General features: G+C 33.4%; 2 protein-coding genes across 2 annotated transcripts; one reads left to right on the top strand and one right to left on the bottom strand.

Annotated features, from left to right (window-relative positions):
• Nucleotides 1-1,186: 1,186 nt before the first annotated feature.
• LOC133189077 (ionotropic receptor 25a-like) lies at nt 1,187-13,001 on the bottom strand. The gene is made up of 15 exons (XM_061324511.1): nt 12,932-13,001; nt 10,833-10,976; nt 9,938-10,201; nt 7,559-7,737; nt 7,214-7,267; nt 6,789-6,947; nt 5,633-5,800; nt 5,295-5,411; nt 4,945-5,043; nt 4,634-4,816; nt 3,888-4,230; nt 3,368-3,617; nt 2,752-2,936; nt 2,250-2,391; nt 1,187-1,912 (listed from the first exon to the last, which is right to left on the bottom strand). The coding sequence occupies exons 1-15, from the start codon at nt 12,999-13,001 to the stop codon at nt 1,489-1,491; spliced, it is 2,781 nt and encodes a 926-aa protein (XP_061180495.1). The 3' UTR covers nt 1,187-1,488.
• A 7,284-nt stretch (nt 13,002-20,285) lies between these two features.
• On the top strand, nt 20,286-26,488 carry LOC133189076 (sphingolipid delta(4)-desaturase DES1-like). The gene is made up of 2 exons (XM_061324509.1): nt 20,286-20,307; nt 25,220-26,488. Exon 2 carries the CDS (start codon nt 25,227-25,229, stop codon nt 26,220-26,222), a length of 996 nt encoding a protein of 331 aa, XP_061180493.1. The 5' UTR covers nt 20,286-20,307; nt 25,220-25,226; the 3' UTR covers nt 26,223-26,488.
• The last annotated feature ends 874 nt before the right edge of the window (nt 26,489-27,362 follow it).

Raw genomic sequence — 27,362 nt, 5'->3', positions numbered from 1 at the left:
TCACATGGGAGAAAGGTGGGATAGTTGTTAGGACTAATAATCCCACCATTCTCCCATGGGATTCTGACTTTTAGGACTTCATATCTTTAAAAAAATTATATTTGAGAGTTCAACATGAGACCAGTAGATATTGCTAAGAAACCCCACCAAGTGCTATAATTTATTTTTGGACATCACAATTAGAAGTGGTAGTAAAAGTCTGAACAATGTCGTGTCCGGAGTTAAATGTCGCGTTGTTATATTGCATATACATAGTTTTCACATGACAACTTTAGTTCTCTGTAAGCTTTTGTAATGAAACTTAAAAAAGACCCCTTCTGACTCCAAGGCCAGAAAAGGTCAAGGTTGATATTTTTCTTTCTTTCTCCATCTGCCTATTTTTTTTCAGTTCTTCCAACCTCTTCTCTCCTCCTTAAGCGGGGGACACAAATTCTCTAACTTGTTCTTCGTAATGACTCCAGTGCCAAATGTGTACGATAATACTTTAACATAGATATTGATGTTAAGCAAGGTTGAAATAACGTCATGAAGTACTTAGTTATATGGATTTTTTTAAAATTTTTAATGACATGTTCGTGGACATGCTATTTTCTTTAAATGACTAGATTATGTATACATTATATATAAATCAATGTCTGAGTAAATTGATATAAATTAAAACAATACACAGTATTTTACCAACGTCATCAGTATAAATTCTACGTACTACCTTTAAATAGTATTTTTATATACCGTATAGGACCAATTTCTAAAACTTAACAAAAGCGGAAAATGAAATCAGTTATCGAAATATAAAAATGAGAGACTAGGAAATCATGTATTTTTGATAAATTTTTGCATCTAACAACAATTATCTGAAGCTGGGGGGGGGGGGGGGTTTACACCATCCATTCGTCAGGTGTCTGTGGAAATATCCTGATTATTTCAGAATGTTATTTTATGATTGGACGTTGTTTTGTTCGCATGGCCGATATCGCTTTTCGACCTTTTCAGACACATTTCTTCATATTTCTATCTATCTGTCCAATAACTGATATAGAAAAAGACATCTGGAAATAACGACAACATTTTAGTTACTTCACAGTCACTTAATCCTTGCTTACCGGTACTTATGTTTTACAGAAAAAAATAAACATTTTATTCAAAGAACTTTATGACAAAGTTAATGACATTTCAACCCATTAAAGACAGCGATTTTTTACAAAACATTTAAGACCAACTATTTTAACTTGGATTTTCATTAAAAAAAATATTTTGCTATGCGGTATGTTAAACATGACAAAAACGTTAATGTCCACGAACTATTTTGGAAGTCTTTGAACATATGTACATTATTCATTCATTAAGTATATATTAATACTGCCTACAAATTAAGTAGACGCTATATGGAAAGTCCCCACACATACGTGTTTAAACAACATTAACAACTTTTACTAGGTCACTGTACAGGAATCAATGCAATGTTTATATTCATTGTCCACATTCATACTAAAGACTCTCTCCAAGAGAAAAAGTGACTCCACGCGCTGATCTGTTGAATACACTCGGATTTTCCATACTTCCGTTGCTTCTTTCACACGAAGATTCTAGATTTTCGTCAGACCATGTATTGTTGACGCCATTTTCTTTCTTTGTCCCTTTGTCAGCTGGAAGGTTTGCTTTAGAATGGCTTTTTGCTACACCGTAGTTCTTTGACGCTTGCCTCGGCTTGTACTTGAAGAAATAGAGTTCGAAACCCAGACACACGAGCGCTAGAGCAGCCCCTCCCGCGATTAGGATAAAAACCCCGCCAATATTGTTCAGACTAATGCCCTCGCTCTCATTTTCCAGTTTAGGACACTTTACTTTATTTTTATCCCACCATTTTTTCTTTAATTTTTCAAGCATTCGTTGATTAAGGAGCTGAAGTATCCTTTAGAGAATTAAAAAAAAATAATAATAAAATTCAAACCATCATGGCTAATTTATGTGTTGAAGACGTTACCCAGTACAATTTTTTTTTACTGTTTGAATACATGGTGAAAATGCAGCGCTAAAAAAAATCCGAAATGATCAAAGAAATTATGCATGCGACTCTACCTTTATGATTTATTTAGCGTTCTTGAAATTCTATAACCTACATGTATTTTGATTCAGTTGACGGAATAATGCAATGTTTCATAACTGTAACTATTATTTTGCTAAAATTTTACCCAGCCAAAATGATTCAAGAACTCTGGCTACCTATGCTTTTATGTACATGTACTCACGCAGTTGAGAGATCGTTCCTTAATGGCGACCCGTTCTGGACAGCCAGAGCAAAGGGTTTCCTGCTGAACTCCTCGCCAACTTGCCAGAGGTCGCAGTTCTCCATCGACCTCATCGTCTGATACTGGTTCTCCGCGGCATCTCCTATGTCCACAGGAAAAAGTGAATAAAAATTTTATCAATTAAGGATTCAATCAGTTTTAGAGGGGAAAATTCTCATGTTGCAAATTGATATTTTTATATGAAAGGTAGAGTTAAAAAAAGAGTTCTGGTCTAGTTTAAAATCGTCCTGTTTCATTATACCGTATGCGCACCCGAAGGTCTGCAATTAATGACATCTTGAATTCAATAAAGATTTCTTGGCCTTTCAAGTTAAGATAAATGTTAATGTCGATGGTCTACCAAAATGTTTTATTCACGGACATAGCCGAGTAGTACCACTGTCTACGGAAATTGACAAGTATATGTGTTTTTATATAGAATTCGTGTACTAGTAAATTGTACCTATGTATGCGAATGTCCCATTCTTTACGCTGGAGAGTGCTTCATCCAGCGAGTTTGGAAATCCCGAGAGTTTCATGGTTTCCCAAAGTTTGGTATACTTGTTACTGACCGGGTAATCCCACACCGCCAGTTTGGCTCTCTCTACAGGGTCTAAGGTATCGTCCAAACTCATATTCTTCCAAATACTGAAAAATCATGTTAAATTACCATTTCTAGTATTATAGAATTGTTAATCGCGAATTGTGGCATATTACTAGTATTCAAAACATTGCATCAGGTTTAAAATAAAATCTAGGAGATGACTACAAGGTCCGATATAGATTTCATGGAAACGCATTTATTTATGAAGTCCTTAACTTACACTAACTTTATCTATGACATACATTCAATGTGTAATTATAATCTTTTAAAGACCAAAAAGTGCATCATATTTTTTTGACTGAATTTCTGATCTGAATAGTACTTATAAGACCTTAATTTTGTAAGACCAGATCTTTTAAAACTTTCATTCACAGAAAAACTGTTTTCTGCATTTTCTATGAGATTTGCATCAAATCTATCAGGTTTCTTGCAAGTAGTATGCCTTTTTCGTGAAGCGTAGTACATATTTTAATACCTGTAAAATCTTTGTTCAATTTCTGCCATTCTCTGGAAGTACACCATAGCTGCACTGCCATTATGCGGTGCGTATTTAACAGTATGCTGACTGGATAGATCGTCTAAGGATTTGATTGGTTCTTCCAAACGAGACACAGTCAAAAACGCAGCTAGATTGGCTGTATATGTTGCTATGACAATGAACCCAAACAACCACCACGTAGCAGCAATAAGGCGGCCTGAAAGAGCTCGTGGCGCCTCACCTCCGCCTGAAATATATCACAGACATTTTCTGCTAGCGGTGGACTTGATGAAATCCATATCAATGTCATTCTTTAGAATAATAATGTCGTGCCTACCTTTTGAGGTATTTTGCATTATAATCACTATAAATAATCATATTTTTCAAATGTCAAAAAAACCTACATGTATTGACATACTTTTATTTAAATACTACAATTGGGGTGTTTTGCGGACAATTTTTGGTATATATGTACCACAATATTAATTCTTACTTTAAGGATCTCGACAAGACAAACCTTGAGGTGTGAGTGACATCATACAAAACCATATCCCCTCTTTGATGGTAAAGACCCGGGGTTCCGGTGTCACGTTTTCGTAATTCTTCTTGTTGTTTTGGTAACTATACGGACTCAATTTATCGAAGACGTATAAAAGTCCGCTAAATAGGAAGTAAGCAGCAATGATGCAGAGCCAGACTTTCTCGTCTAGGACAACCAGAAACTTAAACAGCTCGTAATCAAACTCTGGTTTCTTCAGGAGAATGGTCAGCCCCACTAAGTCGTAGTAAGGGACTGTGAAATCAATCACGTTCTCTCTTTCCGCCATTACGGATATTGGACCTATTGCAATGTCAGCTCGCTGTTTGAAAAAAAATTAAAAAGAAAAAAATGCGTTACCTTTCACTAAATAGTGACTTAAGGGTAAAAAGTAAATGCTATCGAATTTTTACGAAGTAAAATAGCTAAAATATGGTTAAATTCTTTGAGTGTATCTAATTTTGGTGCGTATGTCTTGGTTAGAAAGATATCATCAAAGGTCTACAAAGCTAAATAAGATCATGTAAAATTCATATTTTGGTTTTCCTTCATAAGAATAGATATACATTTAATTATCTTTTATTTTATGGAAAGTATGGTCTAACAGTACAATGCATGTGATTGCCGTTCATGAAAATCATTCATTCAGAGGTCTGTAAGACCTTGCTGGTTCTAATAACTTATTCCCCAGAATTTTCATCTAGAAATTCATTAACTTCTCCTACCTTTTCCATCAGCTCCTTGACGATTCCGTTCCAATGTCCTTTTTCGTCCATTGATCCTACCAGTCCATCAGGACTGGAATATAACTCGTAGTCAAACTTCAGTATTTTCTGGATCTCGTGGAGGAGGTCCATACAGTACCCGTCAAAAGAGTTATTTCCCTTGGCTATCACAAAAGGCGGATACTAAAATAAAACAAATTGTGGAAATGATTTATATAAATTTATATTGATATAGGAAATATGCCAAATATGAATATGACAAAATTCTTTGAATAAAATAGTAAAAATGCGTGAACATCGCCGAATCTTACAGTGGGGACGACTACAATCTTGTACTTCTTCTTTCCGGGTGGTTTCAATAAACTTGAGTCAAAGAGCCTTAGTCCCATCTCCTCCGTCCAATTACCAAGCTATCATAATAATAAAACTTATATGGTTATGCCATTATTATTGTCTCTTGGTTATTTACACATTTAAACTCGTTATCATGGACTTAATTCCTCAGTAAAAGAGAAATAGCAGATCTGTTGTACAGATATCGTCATATAATCTGTATGTAAATGAATAATATATTAATTATCAAACACAATATTTTTTTAACATAATTGACTCCAAATTCGTTTGATCAATTCAAATTATCGATATCCATAACGTGACGTACCAGCTCAGTAGATTGCGCCTGTTTAGAAAATGTTAACCGCTTAATGGACAAAGTTAATCTTTGTTTAAGAACGTTGTTTTTAAAATACAATGGTCCAAATACTCCATTTTTAGAACTCTGTAAAGTAAATGGAAAATAAAACAAAACTAATACATTGGTGACAACACATACTTGTACATTTTATAATTCATTGCTTTTAAAAAAAGACTCTCGTTTCTTAAAATCTTAAAATAAATTAAACATTCTCAATTTAAAGTTTAAGCACAAAGTGTCTTCCAAGCTTACTTTCTATGTGGTTGACTATATTATGGTATTTTTACTTTTGAAATTGTACTCACATTTTGAAAGCTTTGAATAAACATCCGGCTTTGGTTGAATACTTCCGCTTCCGGTCCTATGACGCTGTAACACTCACTTTGATTAAGGCTCATTGATTTTTGTACGTTCTGCTCTACAAGTTTTGTTCCTATCAAGTTCATTAAATCAAACAAGAACGCTTCATCTACCTGTTATAAAAAAACAAATCAATTCTAGATAGGATACAATTAGCAATTGTTTTCTTCAATTTCAGCGAGAATTGCTTCTACAATGAAACATTACCTCATTTTGTCAAGTATAGTTCAAGCAGAATCTCTAGCGGTAGCTTCAGGATGAAGCAATTGATTTTTACCCCAAATAGAAATACTAGTACTTAGTATTTCATTTGATACATTCTTACTATATTTCTTTATCAAACGATAAGAGCATTAATAATTTAGATATAATTAATCATTTCTAAGTTTTAAGAACTTGTGTCTGATCCTTTTGTTTCAACATCTTAACAATAGAATATGTTCAAAAATCAATAATTTAGACCTTTATAAGACAAATTGCTCACCTGAAGATAAATAATTGTTAACCTTGCATATCATGCATAAATAATTTAGAATCCCTTTTATAACCCCCAAAATGCATAGTTCAGAAAATTTTGGGGGAAAAACAATCTCTAGCATTTAGATGTGATAACGATTTATCTATAAACCAGTAGCTAAGAAAGGTAGTAACTTCTGAAAAACGTAAAGAAAGTTTCATTTCATATTTTGCATCTTTTAGAGACCTGGAATGTAATTGTGCAATTTATATATATATATATATATATATATATATATATATATATATATATATATATATATATATATATATATATATATATATATATATATATATATATATATTGCAGTGTTTACGATTTTCCCCTTCAAGTTCATTAGTTAGAAATTTGTAATAAGAAAATTTTGTTCACTTTATCTATAATCCTCTTTTTAACATTGCATTATTTCGATCGTTGGTAAAATGAATGATAATACATAACTCTCCTCAATATTTTTTTTTATAAAACCTAGTAATTAAGATGAACAAATACTAATAAATTTTCAGAACTTGTGCCCAATCCCTTTCTAATTATAAATTACAATAAAGACAATGTATGTTCAAACCCACAAAAAGGATTCTTACATTAGACCCTTCCGCTGTGAAGGTTGAAATATACTTCGAGAGTCCCCGGATGAAGGGGATATAACTATTCTCCATAATTTCGTTGTTGGGACGGCCCGTTATCAGGATAACCGTCCCACGTCCATGATTCTTACATCCCTGGCAAGTGATACTCATATCCTGTCAATCAAAGGTCAGAGGTTAATAAACAAGGGAATACTTCCTCTAAATTCAAACGACCAAATGTATGATATTTGATACTTTATGTGCTCTAGTCACAATTATCATGGATTTACTTTGGTGCTCTTCTTGGCTTATCTAAAAAAAAAATTAGCTCAAGAAATAATGTACATAGCAAGAATTTTCAACAAATACATGAACCTCTGTCATTAATTTTTCTTGGAAACATACATGTTAGTGAAGGTGTTTTATTTATTGCAACTAACCTTGGTTAGCACAAACCAACGATATTTTTCGTCCATTAATCTTGTACTGCTCGCCTGTATAAAAAACTTTTAGTGTGTAAAAAAAAAAGACAGCATCAAACAGTTCCAAGCACAGCGTTAGTAAATATATTTATATGGATTTTTTTTTTCAAATTAAATGTCTCTTTTCAAATTCTGATCAAGATATATGACAATCACTTTAAATTTCTTTAATTACCCTTTGTATAAAATTACTGTGCTTTTTTTTTTTTCTTCAAATGCTTTTTTTCTCTCTGATAAATAAAAACACCAGAAGATATCTTCTACAAGAACGTTTTAAACCACTTTTTTCGATATTATAACTACCGTTTCCAAAATTTTCATGACATTCTCCTTGCTCGCCACAATGAAAAAATTTCTAATTTGATTTTCCTCCAATCGATATAGTTGCTCTAGTGTTGCATTGTGGGTAGTGGAAATGATTTCCTGAAAAAGATGCTGAGCTGAAAGACCTGATAGGTATCTTTTAGGGATTTTGTCCAAATCTGAAAAAAAATCGACCACTTTAAAACAGTCATTAGGTTAAGATTTACTACTACAAATATAACCTTAATGTTGGTGGTCCATTAGCTTTTAGGGTCGACAGATTGAATTCTTGGGTTTTACAGACATCGATATACTACATGTATGCTTTATGCCTTGCTCGTAGATTCTATATTCCTTCAATAATTCATTAAAAATGTATAGAACAAAACAAAAACACAACTTAAAACTCAGAAACTATACTAAAAACAAGAAGGCGAAAGCAAAAGAAACAAAACAAAGCCAAGAAGAAACACACACACCTAAAAAATACAAACAAACAAACTCGAACAATAGGAGAACAAATCGAAAACAAACAAAAATTAATGACAAAATCAATCAATTAAAAAAAGTTCGTGGACCACAGTGAGTAATTGCTTCAAGTACAGGGCGTTTCATAATAACTACATTCTTCAAACTAAATATTTTTCTTACCCATCATATTTCTAATACAAACCATACATCATATTAAACATCAAATCCTATATCTTTATTCATGTAAAAAAAAGTCAAGGGAAACTTTGTATTATATTGTTAAATTGTGACATAAACGCCGATGTCATAATATTTTTCGAAATGGATATAACTTACCAACACATTGCTGAATTGTAAAGGTGTTTTTTTTTCAATACAAATCAACAAAATTCATTTTAATTCAGAAGTTGAAGAAGGAAAATATTCCAAAAGAAAAGAAGCTTTCTAAAATGCTTATCAGAATGCAAGTAACTAGGGCTGCATGGGTATCGGTTGGGAATTTCGTATTGCGATATATTGCGATATTTGGAACTATATTTTTAATAACAGTTAAAGTGTTCTTTCCTTATTTTATTAACCTCCATTTATAAGCAGAGTGTATAAAACTTTCATAAATACGTACATGTATTAACAGAAGAGTTCTAGTTGATTTCACTACAGTTTGGCAACAAAATGCAACCATACAACAGAAACTTTACCGTTTGGTACTGTTTGGCACTATTGAAAACGTTCCTGACATCTTAAATTTCAAATTTTACTTCATAAATCTAAAGCCCAATCATTTTGCTGGTATATCGGTACTGGAAATACGTATCGCAATACGATATTTTTTGTTAACGAATCGCAATATACCGGAATATCGATATTATTGCGCAGCCCTACTAGTAACAAAGTTAAACAGGACAGGTGCGTGAAATATGCGAGAAATGACACAATAATCCAAGAAGACCGACTTCAAGAACCGAATGAAAATTTTCTTGCTAAAGTGGAGACTCTAAATAATGTAGCAAACTCCTTAGAAAAGTATCAGATAGATGTTTTCAGAAATTGATGCTGGCAATATCAGCATTTTCAGAGTGTATCAGGCCCGTAGAACGCGGGGGGCAGGGGAGGCCAGAACCCCCCCCCCCATTTTTTTCTGAGTATATTTTTTTGCTATATAGTAAATTTTCCTTTAGATGCTGGTTGCCCCCCCCCCCCCCCCCACTTTTTGATGTTGTAAGGTCGAGCACAGGCAAATTCCAGGATTTGGACAATAAATTAGCTTTTTTTTTGCTTGTAAGATTTTTTTTGGGGGGGGGGGGTTGCCCCCCCCCCCCTTCTTTTGAAACCGTTTCTACCGGCCTGTGTATTTAACATTTTTGTTGGTAATTTTACATAATAAATCTAATGGATACATGCAATAAACTGATGAAAGCAATCGTCTGTATCTCTTTCTTGCAGATTCAAACTATGCAAATAATCTAAAGTCTAAGATTACAATTAGGTGATTTTTTTCTCAAGTAGATGACAATAAAGATTTAAATGTTTAATTTTGTCTAATAGAACTGAAAGCGAATTATTAAAGAAATAGTACGAATATTATATATATAGCAGATGGTTTTGACGGTCAGAACTAGCAAAATCTTATTCATTTAACGTCTTTAAATCATCCACTTTTCATCTTTCATTTACAGAAATATATATACCAGTTTCTTTTGAATATATTTCAGTGAAGGGTACGAGTATAGACTTACAAAATTTTAAAGCTGATATAAGAGTGTTTTTACCTGACAGGTGCATTTTAATACAAAGACTGTGTTTACAGTACTTGTAGTTAACATTCTTTTAATAAAGATGTGCCACTGCAGCATTCTAAATTCCATTTTAGCAGACATTTTGAATCAATAAGTTAGACAATTTAATTACCAAACGAGTTATCGTACAGAACAGCAATCCTGGTTAAATTTTCGTGAGTTATGACGTCACGGACCACGCCCATCATGATCGAGCCTGGGGGCTCAACTTCCAGATGTAGGTCGGGATCAAAGTCTTTTTCTATTAGTGTAGATCTGTCTAAAAGTGTAACGTACGGTAATCCTGCGGAACGTGCAAACGACCTTAACAGTTGACCCGTCAAAGAATCAGCCATGTCAATCAACAGAACTGCTCCATCCGCCATCACAGAACAAACTGGCATAAAGAAACAAGTACATTTATCAACGTTACACAAAAATTAAATTAATTTAAATAAATTACTGATAATACCTAATTGTTCGTTTATGATTACTAAAAATATGAATGAAAGGGATTGCAGTCTTACATGTAATTCAATAGAGGAATTAATAAATGAGTTGTGTGAGTTGTACGTAATCTAATAAGATGAGAATTTTTCAAGAATAAATGAGCATTAACTTCACATGAGATGTCCCCCCCCCCCCCCAAAAAAAAGTAACTGTAGATATACGGGATGGAAATTTTTCTAATAATTTCATTTTTAAGAGATAAAACTCAACATATTATTAAATTTCAAGGACCTCTCAACACCCCATCCCCATCAAAGAAAAAAGAAAAACAAAAGATTGAATATTACGTGTTTTTTTTTCTTTTGAAAACAATTATTATTCTTTAATTTCAGTAGACCATACTGTAATTACATGTATACTATATTCTCATAGGCCTTTTTAAAGGATTGGTAGCGTTCAGTTTATACGTACTTGTCTACTTGTCACAGTTTTCAGTTTGAGGAGTTGAGATAGGTTTCAGTGCAAATGCACTTACAGTTTCTTTCTCTAGCCACTATTTTTATAAAAGTGTCACCTACCTTTCTCCAGTGCTGTGATAGGGTTGGTAGAGTTTAATTTAATGACTTTTACACCTCCATTCCACCCATGCAGCTGGCTCTCATCTTTCAGTGTATCTTCAAGGAGTTTCAGGTTTTTGTGTTTTTCTTTTGCCAAAACAGCAACTGTTAAAACCCATAATATTTTTTTGTCTAAAAGGTTCACCAGAAGAAAAGGAAAGAGTATATAGAGGATATTCAATGTTTTGTAGTTGGATATGGAATTTATTTCACGAGTGGGATAGGATGTTTTGATTTTTTCACGAGTTAGAAGCACGATTGAAAATATCCAAACATCCTGCCTCATGAGTGAAATAAATTTCATATCAAAACATTTAATTTTCTGTTCATTACATTTTCTTTGATTTTCCACAGTGCCATGGGCTGTTACGTGACAGTTTAGCAGTTGAGAAATTATCTAGCTTAGCAGTTGTGAGATTGAAAACATTGAAACATGGATTTTAGCAAAATATTTGGGGGAAAATGACAGTTTTAGTATCTGTCAAGATCGTTAGTTACTATCTCTATCTTATTACAGGCCAGATTATTTTTTACTTTTGAATTCTTTCACACTGTAAGAGAATATATACCACTTTGGTATCCTTTCATACTGTGAGAGAATATCATTTTGCTATCCTTTCACACTGTGAGAGAATATCACTTTTATTCAATATAATAAATCACAGTATTTCACTGTTGAAAATGTAATAAATGTAATATACATATTTCGAAGACATATACCCTAAAAATTGAAAGTCTAAATCTTTACATCCAAAAATATATTCCTAATTTTGTGTGCTGCATGCAAATTAATACTACGAGGGTTGTTCGGAAAGTTGGCGGACTTCTGTCATATCTTTTATACTTAACGTCATATTATACCCAAATTTGGTAGAAATGCTTTGACAACAAATTCAAATGATTTGTATTAAAAATTTTTAAAAATATCCCGATTTATTTCAAACTTATTCGGAGTTAAAAATTGCAAAAATTGGATCGATGAGCAGGGCAAAATTTAATAATTTACAAACAAGACAATTAATAATGTCTGTTGGCATAACCTCTGTAAAATAGCTTAAAACCGAAAAAAAATCAAGACGTTCAAATCAAGAATTGTTATGTCGTTTCATATTCCAAATTATGAATTCATAGTTTGCTTCGTGGAAAAGAAATCAATTGCAGAGGACAGTTAGTCCTCGTTGAAAAAGGCAAAAAAGATGACGTCGTATCTAACGTCAGGGAGCAGCAGTTTACAATACAGTTTTGTCTTATACTCTGGAAAACTACAGAATAAACTCTAAAAATGCTGTAGAAAGCATGAAATAGATCAAAAGCGAGTCGTGCATGTGTGTGTAAATGGCCCATTGACAAACTAATTTATGCTGCTGGAAGAAATGTTAGCAAAATACGTTTCAATTGCAGGGAAACGTTTTTAATGAATATAGATGTTGGACCAGACTGTGTGAATTGTATATACGGAGAATAATTGTGAGAACCCCTAACGCTGTTTTTGACGTTATAATGTTGTTAAGTGTGTTCCGAAGTTACTAAACATGTTGAATATAAAATTAAGTAAATTGATTTCTGTTACATCCAATGATATGAAACTTCACACATCAACAACATAAATATTTTTACAATCTCATGATAATATGTTCATTTTAAATTTCTTGAAAGTAGTATAACGAAGATCGACATGGTTCCCCGAACTTTCCGAACAACCCTCGTATTAATTATCTTATTTGTAATTTTCTAACACGGTCAAAAGACATACATAATTATGAAAATTCACGTGCTCATTTTGTTGCACTCTGAATAGTCTATGAACACTAATAATATTTTATAAATATATAATTTATCCTAATTAACGAATTAATTAATTCCCATCTCTGTTTCTTATGTTGGATATTTTTCAATACGGGTGTTTTTTCGACGATTTTCCAATGCTAAAGCTGTAATAAAAATGGTTCTCTTTTCATCAATATTTAAACAATCAAGAACACAATCGGGTGCCAATGTAATGAATGAATGATTATTGCTTATAATATTAGAGTTGAATACACCTGTATACATGTACATACCTATATCACGTGATTGCACCGGTTCATTTTGATGAAGAATAAAAAGGTACAGAAATACAAAATTCAACATATCCAATTTAAAATAAATACGTAATTCCAAATTACTTCACGTATTTCTTCCATTAAAGTATCGTCTGCTCCGCACGCGAACTCGATGTTGTGAATTGCTGCTGGTTCTGTAACAATTCGGGCATAAACACAGCAGACGATCGATTTGAAACTGTAATTATCTAAGTATTAATTGATGAGAAATGAATTATCAGTAGCAACGGAGATTGTGTTCTAACATCAATAGAGCAAACAAAAGTTGTGTTAACTTAATGTTGAAATCAAAAACGAAGCTCCGGGCACTTTCTAGTTTTTATGTATGCATGTCGTTATGATCGATTGGGGTGTAACTGCACATATACCCCTGGTAATGTTGCTGTTTAAAGATTTGTTTTTAAAGATTAACCTTTGTGTGATTTATTTTATTTCATAGTATGTTATAGTTTATTTGTTTTGCACTTTCTAGTCTGTTTAAACCAAAGCAAATAAATAAATAAATAAATTAAGTAAGTAAGTAAATAAATAAAACCAGTCAATAGGGGATGCCTATTCATTCTATATGTAGCTAGGCACCTGATCCCACCTCCAGTGTTTCCAGGGGGGGGGGGGGGTTGCCCTATCCAAGATTTGTTTTGTCTACGGGATTTACGAAATCGATTACTGTTTGTTATCCTCAGCTTTTTCATCATAAATAAAAAATAAATAAATAAAACGATTTATAAACAAAGAACAATTTGTATGAAGAGCATAATTATGATAATAAATGACACATATACATCAGATTTATTATGAATTTCTTTACAAACACAATAATTACGCGGCGCATAGTGTCTGATTGATTGAAAATAGAAACAAAATGAATACCACTAAGAGGGATTCTGTACATTTTTTCCAGAAATTATATGTATGTGTTAATCATAATGAATCATGGTGTTCATTATGAATAATTTTTGTTGTACATGTATATACGTATATGCATGTAAAGTTCATATTTGTTGTTTTTCCTCAACTAGTAACCCCATTATGTTCTGTACATTTCCTGAATAGCTGGAGTATATTCATTTACAATGTGTTTCATTTTCCCCTTGTTGCATTGCACATGTTTTTAGAAGAAGGTCATTTTTATTATCGTTAATGAAAACGAATAAATTGTGTCTTGGAGTCTATAGCCACTGTTGTGCGCTGCATATCATCTCGAAAGTGCAGTGAAAATCATTGACTTGGTTGACAAAGGAGACCAACTTTTCAAGGGCAATTATTAATTATTTATAGTCATAAGGTAAGCAAATTTTACTTTCGAGATGTACATTTTGATTTAACATCACGTCGAAAATATCAATTTTAAATATCACAAGCATGCTATATACATTGTATATTGCTGAATAAATGTGTTCATTACTGACCATTTCAACATTTTCTTCCGGATTGTTTACCATTGAAGAAAATTTGCAAAGGCACACGACGCACAATATATGTAATTAACGCAGAAATTAGTCTAATTGTCGGGGCCTACATGTAAGTCGGCAACTTTGGAAAAGTACACTACATTTGTTTACCGCGGAGAGGAAAAAAGCTCAGGAAGTTTAAAAAGCAAGATATACAGTTTTAAAACAAGCATTTGAATAATTTTAACACTTGAGAATATACGCATATACAAGAATATACAATGTAGCTATACAAGTTCATTAAGCTTACTGAAATCATTTTCACTCGGTTTCTGAATTGTATACATTAATGTACCTCACAGAATATTGTCAGTTCAAACTTATATCTGTTCCTTTTTGTTATTATGAAAATCATTTCTACACCATGAAAGCATCTGACAACCATTTACTTTTTGGCACAATTAAAATCTATTGAAATAAAACTCATTGATCTGTTGCTCGCGGATTAACGACTGTAATTTAACTAGACTGGTCCATGTACCTTACTGAAAAGATTTAATTTATTTTGTAGTTTTATTTGAAAATGTGAAAAGTTATTTTTATAATCAATGCTATACAACTATATTCAATACACCCCCCCCCCCCGGAATTTGTAGTTATTTAAAGTATTTAAAGTATATACTGAAGCAAATAAAAATGACTTTGGAACCCCCCCCCCCCAGAAAACGTGGACCCCACCATTACCACCACGAAATAGGTGTTTTTCACGTTTCGAAAATGGATTTTAAGTTGTTGTTTTTTTTTTCGTGTCAAAAAATTTATGGATTAGAATTTTTTTTGACGGGGATGGATCCCCCCCCCCCCTGGAAAAATTCCTGGGTCCGCGTCTGAAGTAATACAACGTTTTACAATGCTTTGCACTCTAATTTTGATAGCAGTAAGTGCAGTTTAAAATAAAACAACGGTTAAAAAACCGTCGTCAATTTTATAAGTTAAAAAATTGTTAAATTTCTCAGTGTATATTTCATAAATTGAAATAAAAATAGAGAATAAAAGACGAACAAGTCACTATTTGTCTTCATTCTTTTCTCCTATCTTCCAATGAACCTTGGCTACGACATGCACGTAAGTAAGAGTTATCTCTCTTGAGTCTAACTCTTGTGCAAAAAAGGTTATAAACACTTCAAGAGTAGTTTGACCAGTTTAGGAAGGTAGGAAGACAGCGATGAAAATGCCAGCTTACCCTCCAAAAAGTTAATGAGCGGAACTTGAGGTAATTTTAATTTAATATGTTCTGTAACATATAACATAATGTGTAAATAGTACGATCGATATTTCAATCAAAAAGGGGATGGGGACTGCGAGGAATACAGTGTCCAAGCACAGGGGCCTGAAGTGTGGATTGATAGCATCCTCTTTAATTAAAAACAAAATAAGAGCTTATAGACCCTTTCTCAAAAATATAAAAATTTCCCCGTCAATCACATCCATATGTCGTTCTATGCAAGCAGATTGTACTTTTTCTTACGTGTAGAGAATGACCCTGTACGGTATTATAAAAAAACACAAGGCAAGAAACAACCCGGGGGGTTCCCTGCTTTGAGACATATTTCCAAGGTAATAACAGTGCTACCTATCATAATTTTGCAAGCATTCTGTCAGGGAGATGTTATTCTACTTATCTCTTTAACCTAAACCCCATCATTTACATTAGTTTATATGCCGTAATCGGACGATTTATTAATCGGATACGTAAAATTCTCTCTATTGACTGCTTTGAAGGAGGTTTTGGAGTTCGCAGATCTATTTCGCTTTATCTGATTGGTCAAAGATTTAAACTGTATCACTGTTAATTTTATATTTTTGAGAAATTATAAGCTCTTACATTTTTTTTTAATTTAAAGAGGGAAGGGGTATCGATCCGCACTTCAGGCGTCTGTGCGTAGAAAAACTACATCTTGTGCATGTGAAGGAAAACATTATAGAATCTCCAACAGCTTTTAAACTTTCATTTTTCCAATAAAGATAATGTAAGGAAGAATGTATATATAAAATACACTGATGGCAGCTTTATCAACTCTGAAACATGGCGTAAGAAACGAAACTGTCAAAACTGTTAAGATAGTACTATATTAGTGATTGTTACATCGGTGGAGGTTGCCATAGAACCTGAAAAGCAGGACTTGTTTTATTCAGCTGACTAGTCAGGGTTTTTTTTAGTTCTGAAAATCAAGGGCCTGGGCCTTTCCATTTGGGAAAAAAGCAACATTTGGTTTAAATTGGGAAAAATATCTTATTTAATATTTTTGTAAATAAAATCAAATAAAAGGGTTTTTTTCATTTGCAAGGTATTTATTGACTTATTTTACATTCAGTCAATCAGTTTTTGGAGCATGCCTTTTAGATTTTTTTTTTTTTGGAACACCATTCCTGATATACATGTTACCGAGTTTTCAGACATTAACCATATTTGTTTGTTTCGATTCTCTTTTGGGAATTTTCTTTTATGAAATTGGGAAAAACACATACTTTTACCATTGGAAATGGGGCCTATTACAGGCCCCCTATGACCCCTAAAAAAAACCCTGCTAGTCTACTTAAAATATTTGCAGGAATTTTAAAAAGAAGGAGACAAAAATCGATCTATTACATGTATTAGTAATTTTATTTTATTTCCATATAAATGTATGCGTTTAGATATTTAGGGTTCCATCCATGTTCCGATTTTTAACTAAGCAGGGGTTAGGAATTTTAAAAAACATCGTATAGAGGACAATTGGTATAAATTAATAGCCAAAGAACCCCTCCTCTATCCCCTCCCTTTGAGGAGCAACAATACTTAGTGCATGGACATATATGTTATGTAGATTTATTTCCTGAAGCTAGGATAAATCGAAATTATGTGTAAGAGTCCTATCTAAAAAAAAAAATAAATAAAAAAATAACATAATGAAACTTGTGAATAATTTGAACTACTGTAGTCCGCGAATGAGATCAACAATGTGTCGTTTTATTGATGGATCACCCATATTTGTCTTTGGATATGACGCATACATATAATAATCTGTTGTCTTTTATGTCCGTTGTAATTTAAGTAGAAACCAAACAATTTTTTAATGACAGTTCTAAAATTTATCCGTCTGCTTTGTGAAACTTTATCTGCAAGTCAATATATCGCGAGAAAATTTGATCATTTCATAAAAATGTAAAATGAACATCTGTAACAACGCAAAAACTTCAACAAACAAATAATAAAACTTGTCACCGTGTGTGCTACCGCTCTCTGATCATTTTATAAAACTTCAAAGAATTTCGTTTCACCATCATTTTATTTTATAATGTGTGTATATTGGGGTGAATTATTTGTGATATCTCAATGAGATGTACAACTCAAGGGCAATAAAGAATTGGATTTTCAGCTAACATTTCTAATTATTCAGTTACTGTATTTCTTATTAAAGTTTGACATTTGTTGTTATATATCTAACCCGAGCTTTTTTGATGAAAGAGCGACCAGCGCTCGCCTGTCATCGTCTGTTAACTCTTTTTGAAATTTGGAAATCTCCAGAATTTATTGTTCAAACAATCGAACTAAGAACAGCGCATTACAAAAGAAGATACAATCTTTTTTTAAACATGGAGCTTTGCCCCTTTCAAGGATAGATAACAATACGTTAAAAGGGTCATTTAGAACGAATTCTGCAGAAAAAAAAAAATTATAAGCACATCCTTATAAAATGTAGATTCATATGTGTTCAAAATATGCCATCGTAGCTGGTGTTGTTTTGCGCCTTAGCCTGTAAGCTAGGATCAAAGCTTTTGAACAGGAATATGTAGCAGGAGAGGGACATTAAAGGGGCATGGGCATACTTGCATTGCTCTTTTGTTTACAATTTGAATTTTTATTTGAAAATTAGCCTCAGTTTAATTACCTGAACTTACATGAAAATTCTTTCAATGAGGACGACATTCTTCATAACCTTTCACTATGTACATTGGCACGATATCTGCTGTTGTTAATGTTTACGTTTTACCGGTTGTGTTCGATTTGCTGACATCGCTCACATCACTTACCGCAAGCTTGACAACACTGGTTTTGTTTTCTTACAGTCCCCCTTTTTAAAAATACTTTCCTTGGTTACAGTTTTAATAAACTGAATAACAGACTTTAGATTTCCAATTTTCCTTCAATTTTATGGATAAATTTTAGGTCATGAAAGTGCAAAGAAGTATGACAATCCATCGTCGCAAACCACGGCCAAAATGTACGATCCTCTCTCATTCTGGAGAGAGCTATATGCGGACTCCGGACCGTAGCTTGAGACGATGATGACAATCAAACATGCCCAAACTTTTTCAGACAAAAGAAGTTTCTAAACAGGTTTATTATTTTTCAAAATAAATAAATCGGTCTGAAACGCTCTAGCAATAAGTTATGAAATTCTACCGAAAATTCTGAAGATGATAAACTTCAGATCTGTATCCTGCTCCAGTATATACTAAATTTGAAGAAAATCCGTGTAGTGAAGATTTATATTTGTTCTAGTCAAATCGTGGCCACTGGGGTTAAGATAGACTATGCCACGGTGGGAAGTCTCAGTTTCAGATAAAAATATACAATTGTAAATGTGTAGATCTTGAAATATCTCTAATTACGAAGCAAAATAATTGTCCCCAGAGTTTGTCTATGAATATGCAAACATTAAATAATGTTGTTTTAGCTTGAGGAGGCCATGATCATAAAAAGCCTGCCAGTGGATGGGATGGGGCCACGATATATCGGAACAAAGTTTTACTTCAGAAAATCGAGGACATATATCTACTAGTAGAGATCTATATGTATATATTAGCTATTTTTTAAGAATTGCATGACTGCAGTAAATGAAGTTAATTCTGAATCAAGCCCATGAAGTGTAAATTCAAAGTTTTAAATCTGTTCACATCATTGGAGCTAGCAGGATCGTCACAAGCCACAGGTTACCTATTTCACAGATTGTCGTAATGGTTTAAGTTTTGTCGTTTTGGTACATGTAGTACGTACATGCATGCTTGGATGAGCATGAGTTAGTATCATCATAGGCTAATAATTCTCGCTTTTATGTCCTGCCTACAAAATGATCGAATCTTAAATGTTTGTCCATCATTCTTTCACAGTTTGGGGCGTGTTTCCTCTAAAAACTGATTAAAATACAATAATGGCGATAAAAAATATCTCATTTTATGTTCCTGCTCAACATCTTCATATCGTCCTCTCAAAATATCAGGTCGATATTTACAAAGCAATAACCAAATGACGTGTCATAAATCGACCCCGAGTATCGGGTTTCTGATAAAAACAAAAATAAGATTCAAATTTCAAAATAGACTGATGTGATAAAATATTATTAGATCTAGTTCATCTTCTGAAGACAGCAAACAATGTTTTATTTTTTCATCCTGGATTCGAAAGAGAGATGATATATCCAGAAGTTTGATACTATCGAAACGTGTGTGATTTAGTTGCTATGGAACCGTTCAAAATCGGGTCGTTCGCCCCGTTACGCTATCAAAGGTCCGAGCCAATTTCACCTGCTTTCAACTTTCCATCCCAATATCAAAGACTGAAAACGACTTAGATTGTTTGTTTATGCGTTTTAACTCTACACACCGGGTGTTTCTTCGATAGAATTTTAAAAGTCGATTAACATGAGGTTATTGTGAAATCACCTTCGCAATGTCCATTAAGAAATGACAGAGTAAGAAATTGCAGGAGGCTATTAATTCTCTTCGATTTACTTCACGCTTGTGATATATTGATTTGCGCGGTCGACATCCAGGATTTCAACATATAATAGGAAAAAATCCTATGTTTAAAAAGTTGACCACGTGACAACGATTGCAAAACTGCCATGCGTCGTGAGTTACTTAATCAAAATTTAAGCTAGGAAGAGCTGCGGCTAAAAGGTAGGAAGAAATTGTATCTTATGATAGTTAATGGACATTTTTTTTTTACTTTCATTAAATCTATTATCATTTTATCTTGTACACTAAATTAAATTTCCTCCCACAAAAATCTGGAGAAAATTCAAATAATGTATGTGTATATACCTCCATCCCGTCATAAGAACTTTGATAAAGCATATGTTTTATTGGTTATGTGGATCATCTTTTTTCCGTTGATGAGACCAATTGTTGACCTAAAAGTAATGCACTGTTTATTTAAGTTGATGCTGAAATTTAAAATCGATGATTTGTATTAAACATCGTTAATTCACCATGTAACCGGCACATACAAGTGTATGTTCGTTACATTACGGAAGGTGTCTTGTGTACCACAGCGCAAGGATCACAAAATGTGTCAACTTTTGTGCAAAAGATACGTATCTTTTTTCAGTCGTTGAAAAAGAAAACACATTTTTGGATCAAGTACCCAAAAAAGTTAACCTACATATATGTCCTCCGACATTCCAGTTATCATTATTTTTAAAGTTGACGAGAATCCACGCTGTTCGAAAGCATTTTAGTACTTTTTTTTGGCGTACTCTGATTTTTATTCTTAATATTAAACATACTGTGCTTTATGAGAGATTTTATTTTATCAAATAAAAATCTTCAATGTGTAGACATATTTAAGAATTTTATCTGATAGTGTAAAATCTACCAGGGAGGTCAATAACAAGAAACATATCTTATAACACGCAGTTAGGATTTTCTCCGCATATTTAATAAAAGTGTCTTGGAGTTTTCTTCGCCTTTTGCCTGAAAACAGTTGTAAAAAGAAAGGAACATGCTTTTTTCAGTCAAAATTTAACATTCTTAAGCATTATACTATCTGCATCTATCCTCCCCTGATATGGGCCAGTGCATGTAGAATAATTTGTTGATATAGTAAACAATTTAAGTAAACATTGTTATGCACTAAGAATGTCCTCCTTTTAAACTGATTTCAGAGTGACACAAAAATAAAATAGAGTTGATTAACAATGCACTTCCAAGGCCGGGAAATTTGAGACGGGAGTTAAAATAAATGGGATCTTGGTGTTCGATGTCATGAAAATACACACTCTATACTTGGTAGAAGTCGAAATTTACAACAATCAGGGCCAAATTTGTGTGTCATAATTGGATATTTACAATAAACTTTAGACAGAATACTTCATGTCTTGTTTTAAATACGGAATTTCAGCTTGATTTTATTGATTGACGAGAAAGTAAAAAAAAAAGGAAAGAAAGAAAAGAAATACACATACTTGAAACGCATTTTCAACAACTAAATGTATACGTACAGGATATATTAAAGTTAATATGAATTGCAATTTTTCAAAGATCGACATTTCAATCTTCCATTCAAAACCACACTGTAATCTCTACGATGGAATTTAAATGAAAGTTCGCTATTATTTAACGTGATATAGTTACTGTAAACATTATACAAGTCGGTCATCGTCAAGAATGTTGTAAAAGTAAAGGCATTTTATGGTCCATTGAATTAAGCTTGGGTTTTAGGTATTAAGTCAACTGATAAAAAATGTCCAATCTCACTGCTCCAGTATTGGAATCTAGCCATTATATGCACAGAACTATAATCTTTATTTCGCAATTTTAACGAAAATTTGTTCTTTTGTTTACTTTAATCTTCACTAAGGGCGATTTAAAATCACAGACACCCAGGTTAAAATAGAGGACAATGCGCATTTGTAGAAAAAGGCAATTTAGAATTGAGAAATCAAATCAATTTTATGGTGTATTTTGAGGAAATGCGAGAGAGAAAAATCTCACTTAATGATAAAAAAAAATGATTGAATGATATCATTTTATATTCATTTGAGTGTAAAGAAAAAACGTCAAGACATTTAAAGGAGGTGGATTTTTTTTTTACCAAATCTAAAATCATGCTCAAGGAAATGTTTGTTATCTCAACCAGAACATGATTTAAAATTACTTGGTCGGAAATAATAATCTTTAAAGTTACATAATGAGTCGAAATCATGTGTTTCTTTTAAGATTTCTGTACCATGAGGCGAAAACTTGATGAAAATTATGAATATATAGCGAAGGTATATGAGGCAACTAAACTGCACTGCAAAGCAAGAAAAAACCGCACAATATAAGTGCCTGAAAAAAAAAACCCCAAAGGTTGTATCTACCGTTTCGTCGTTAACTTGCTACATGTATATGTCAAGGTCACATCACTTCTATTTTTTAGCGTAAACTTGTACACAGCTTTCAGTTGGAACATACGAAAGTGATAAATATGTTCTAATAATCTTTTTTGAAGATTGTTGCAAAATTCTTTGTCTACCGACATTCATTTTTTGTACTTGAGACCATGGTAACTTCATCTTTTCCTACGCACGCGCACAATAAGGAGGAAGAAGTAAAGCAGTATTTTCGTATTGGGCCATAAAAAAATATTTTTTTCTCCATAAAAGTAGATTTTTTTTAGGTTTCGAAACCTGTAATTTTCTGAAACCTAATACTTTCAGGAATTGAACAAAATTTGCACGGGCCATGCAAAAATTCTGTGTTTGTAAATTTTCTCGTTTGTGCGTCACATTGTCGCTTTAAATGCAACATTCTCCTTTCAATCAAGGTTTAGTTAAATGTATTTATCCCCCCCCCCCCCTCTCTCTCAAGATGTTGAAATTAAAAAGTACAAATAATTTTATATTTTATGCACAGAGAATAAAAACGGGGCTACCCATTATATCTTGACGAGATTCACTTTATTTATTAGAAACAGGTTGGGAGCCTCTCGCAGAAAGACGTAAAATAGCCAACTACATTTTATGTTTTAAGTACGTCACAATTCAATCTAATTAAAATTAGATGTTCCGAATCCGCTACCGCTTCTCAAACATCTAACAACATCCCATTCGGGGTCACGTCAGAGCGACCTTTCGATTATGAATAAACATAAAAATTTTGGCCAATCAGATTCAACCTTCTGTATACAATTCTAAAATTAGTTCCACGGCTACTTCTTTACATTATTGATGCTCAGTAGACTGTCTTACGATGAATTAAAGTAATTTTGGTATAAATTGAACTATAGTCCGCCAGTCTGGCATTCTTACCTGAATAACGCAAACGAAAATGCACAAACTACTATATATCCCGCACGTCACATTCATATATAGCACGGTCTTTACCATTCATATTTTGTTTACTACGAAACCCCTCGGGCGTTTAGGTTTGGCAGTAAAAAAAGAATCGCATCCGAACTATAAGCCAAGATTTCGACGACGGCGATTTCATTGGGTAATCGAAAGGTCGCTCTGACGTGACCCCGAATGGGATGTTGTTAGATGTTTGAGAAGCGGTAGCGGATTCGGAACATCTAATTTTAATTAGATTGGTCACAATTCGATACCCGATTATTCAAATAAAATTCAGCAAGGTATATAGATTAAAAATATAATACACGCAATCGGGAGGAATACATTTTTCCTAAATGTAGACTCGAAATATGTCATTTCTGATATAGTAAATCAATGGGACAATATAGTTTAATCACAAAAAGCATTACATCTTGTAGTTTTAAAAACAATGTTAACACAAAAACCAACCAACCAAACAAAAAAACCCTCAAAACCTCTTCCTTATTTTTATCATGGAAACAGACGACTAAATATATCATACACACTAAATTCAGATGTAACTGTATTTTGAATTCTGACCTCTTTTTTTTAAATTTACAATAAATATTATTGAGAGTCTCAATTGTTCGTGTGGTACACCAGAGGACTCATATTATTTGTTTGTTTGTTTGTTTGTTTTGTTTTGTTTGCAACAAATATCATCATGTGAAGGAGGAATTTTTTTTGAAGGCCTTTTATGCTTTTTTCAGTTAAATCTTATTGAATGTCACATTCTTCTATGGGAAGACGAAGAACTAAATGATGGTAGATTTAAGATTTACGTAACTTTTACCAAAAAAGAACTCCAGATACATTAACTTGCTTGTTTATAAATCAAAGTTTATCTACAGATAATGACAGTTGTAACTATTTAAGGTGAAAACCTCTTTAAGTTGTAAGGACCTGCGTTCAAACCTCTTGTACAATAAAAATACAATCAAATCTCTCTCTCTCTCTCTCTCTCAGTTTACAATAGGACTGTTAATTTACAAGCTTACGTAACGAACACGGACCTATATGGGGGGGGGGGGGGTTAGGAGGGGATTCTCCCTCGAATTAGCGAAGTTATTAAATACACATAATAAAATAGCTAAAAAATAACCTTGGTTTCCCCCAAGAAAACACTGACCCCTGATTAGTTGCGCCTGCGCAAAAGCAATTCTAAATAAAATATTCGCAAAAAATATATTTTCTTAAATTCAAGGTTGTTGAATAATATTAATTTGGTAAAGCTTGGCTTTTATAGAGGATCTTTAGTTTTTCAAAAGATGTACATGTACAAAGAAATGATCTTTACAAAAAGGTATTCGAATTTGCGAAGTTATTAAATAAACTTAAAATAACTATAAAAAAATTACTTTGGACCCCCACCCCCCACCCCCGGAAAACACGGACCCCTGAGAAGTTGCGCCTGCGCAAAAGCAAATATTCTCCAAAAAAAAAATATTTTCTGAAGTTCAAGGTTGTTGAATAATATTAATTTGGTAAAGCTTAGCTTTTATAGGATCTATAGTTTTTCAAAAGATGTACAAGGAAAATATCTTCACAAAAAGCTATTTTAATCCCCCCCCCCCCCCATTCGAAAAGCACGACTACAAGTGTTTAAAGAGAAATGCGAACATTCCTAGTAGATTTATTTGTTCTAGTCGTAACCTCAAGTATTGGATATGTATTCGAAGTATACTGAAGTCTTTAAATATCTTTTATGGTCATATATTTTATTTTCTATTTGATAGTGACAGTATGAAGTGTTTCCTTGGGTTTAACAAGCTAGACCTCCGAATTAACACCCCTGAAGATGAGTGGGTGTTTAAGGAAGAGCCACACTCCTCCCGGCGACAGGAAATCCTACGAAAATATCCGGAAATCAAAAAACTGATGGGATATGATCCAACAATAGCTTACATAGTGACAGTCGAGGTTCTCATTCAAATCTTCATGTGCTGGTTATTGAAAGACTCCAACTGGGCTACAATATTCATTCTAGCATACTGTTTCGGGGGTGTCTTAAATCATTCATTAGGTAGTGCTATTCACGAAATTGGCCATAATCTGGCCTTTGGACATAGTCGACCTTGGGCCAACCGACTTCTTAGCATTTGGTGTAATTTGCCAATTGTAGCTCCAATGGCCATAAGCTATAAAAAGTACCATGCTGATCATCACCGGTACTTAGGTGAAGAAAACCAGGATGTTGATATTCCTACGCGACTGGAAAGTTTCTTATTCCGCCACCCAATCACAAAAATATTGTGGCTCATTACCCATCCAATCATCCATGCAATCCGACCCTTTTACAAGAGTCCAAAACCTCTGACCGGTTGGGAGATTATTAACACTATTTGTCAAATGATCTTTAATGGACTTATTCTGTATTTCTTCGGCATTAAGTCCTTAACCTACTTGTTATCAGGGACTTTAATGGCGCTTGGATTCCATCCTCTAGCTGGGCATTTTATTTCCGAACATTATCTGTTCCATGGAAAACAGGCGACAACATCGTACTACGGTCCGCTCAATTTCATTCTATTTAACGTTGGTTATCATATTGAACACCACGATTTCCCATATATTCCCCATACTCGTCTTCCGGAAGTGAGAAAAATCGCGGCGGAATATTATGACCACCCCTACCATACATCCTGGGTAAAGGTGCTGTGGGACTTCGTGTTTGACCGTGAGATGGGACCCCACGCCCGAGGAGTGGGTTACAGAAAGGAAGATGTCAAAGAGGAATAGTGAAATAAATATATTATTGCATATGTGAGTAAAGTTTATGAAGGATGACTGACAATTTCGTACTTTCTACTGTTTCTAGCGTAACTGTACAAAGTGTACTTTTTCTAGCGTAACTGTACAAAGTGTACCTGTGTAAATCAGTGTTTTGCTTGCTTGTTATTGGAACTTTGTTGGTTATGACTGTTGTGGTTTCTTGGACAATTCTTTCGTATTATCGTTCAAAATTTACTGAATATTTATTTTCAAATAAACTTATTGCACTACAACATTAGTTGTTATTTTGCATGACATACAATCATGTTACTAGTATAAGAACTGTCTAACAACACCATGGAGAGAAAATAATAGACGAAGAAACAAAACAACAGAAAGACACAAATTAATATTGATCTGTAGAGAAAAAAATCTTGCCTTTGGCCGAAATTTATAAAATAACAAAGCAATTTATTCATTTTTTAGCTTACTTAAGCCGAAGGCTTGTGAGCTTTTGATCGAAGAGTATTCGACGTCCGTTTGTCTTTCGTCTGTAAACTTTTCACATTTTCGACTTCTCTACAGGTCCAAATCTAACCAAACTTGCTAAAAGGCTAAAAACGGAGAGTCAAGTTTGTTGAAATGACCACGCTTTTTTTTAAGGGGAGATAAACAAGAAATAATGAAAATTAGGTTGAGTTATTTGAAAATCTTTAAGAATCACTGGACCAGAGATGATGAAACTTTTATGATAGCTTCCTGATATATTTAGATTCAAGTTCAATAAATATTTCAAATCATGAGGACACGTGCACAATAAGAGATCAAAGGGTTACAATGGAATATGTTAGAAAAAAAATCTTGTGAAAAACTGCAGGGCCCTGATTAGTGATCTAGATACACAAGCATCCTCAGATAGTGCAGCTTCAATTTTAATGTTCATATAATTTTGTTCATATCTTGGGCTTTGGGGGGGAGGGGGGGGGGGGGCTACAATATTAATTCAAGTGATATTCCTGTGCTAGCATCCTCAGTTAGTGCGCATTCAAATTTGTCCAAATCATGGTCAGGGGCGAGGGAGGTCGGGGTAATAGGGGATCAAGTTTAACATGGGAATGAAAACATGTTTAAAATCTTCCGTTTCAAGAAAAACAGGACCATAATTAG

This window comes from Saccostrea echinata, unplaced genomic scaffold (genome assembly GCF_033153115.1).
Source record: "Saccostrea echinata isolate AGI-Se365-2 ecotype Australia unplaced genomic scaffold, CSIRO_AGI_Sech_v1 ptg000016l, whole genome shotgun sequence".
NCBI lineage: Eukaryota > Metazoa > Mollusca > Bivalvia > Ostreida > Ostreidae > Saccostrea > Saccostrea echinata.
This window is presented reverse-complemented; position numbering and strand designations above follow the sequence as displayed.

Excerpts from the sequence above, each read along its gene's own strand:
- LOC133189077 (XM_061324511.1), bottom strand. The coding sequence starts at position 13,001 with ATGTTGAATTTTGTATTTCTGTACCTTTTTATTCTTCATCAAAATGAA. Across the intron at positions 10,977-12,931 it reads GGTGCAATCACGTGATATAG|TTGCTGTTTTGGCAAAAGAA; the intron begins GTATGTACATGT and ends GGGTTTTAACAG. Across the intron at positions 2,392-2,751 it reads TGGGACATTCGCATACATAG|GAGATGCCGCGGAGAACCAG; the intron begins GTACAATTTACT and ends CTGTGGACATAG.
- LOC133189076 (XM_061324509.1), top strand. The coding sequence starts at position 25,227 with ATGAAGTGTTTCCTTGGGTTTAACAAGCTAGACCTCCGAATTAACACC.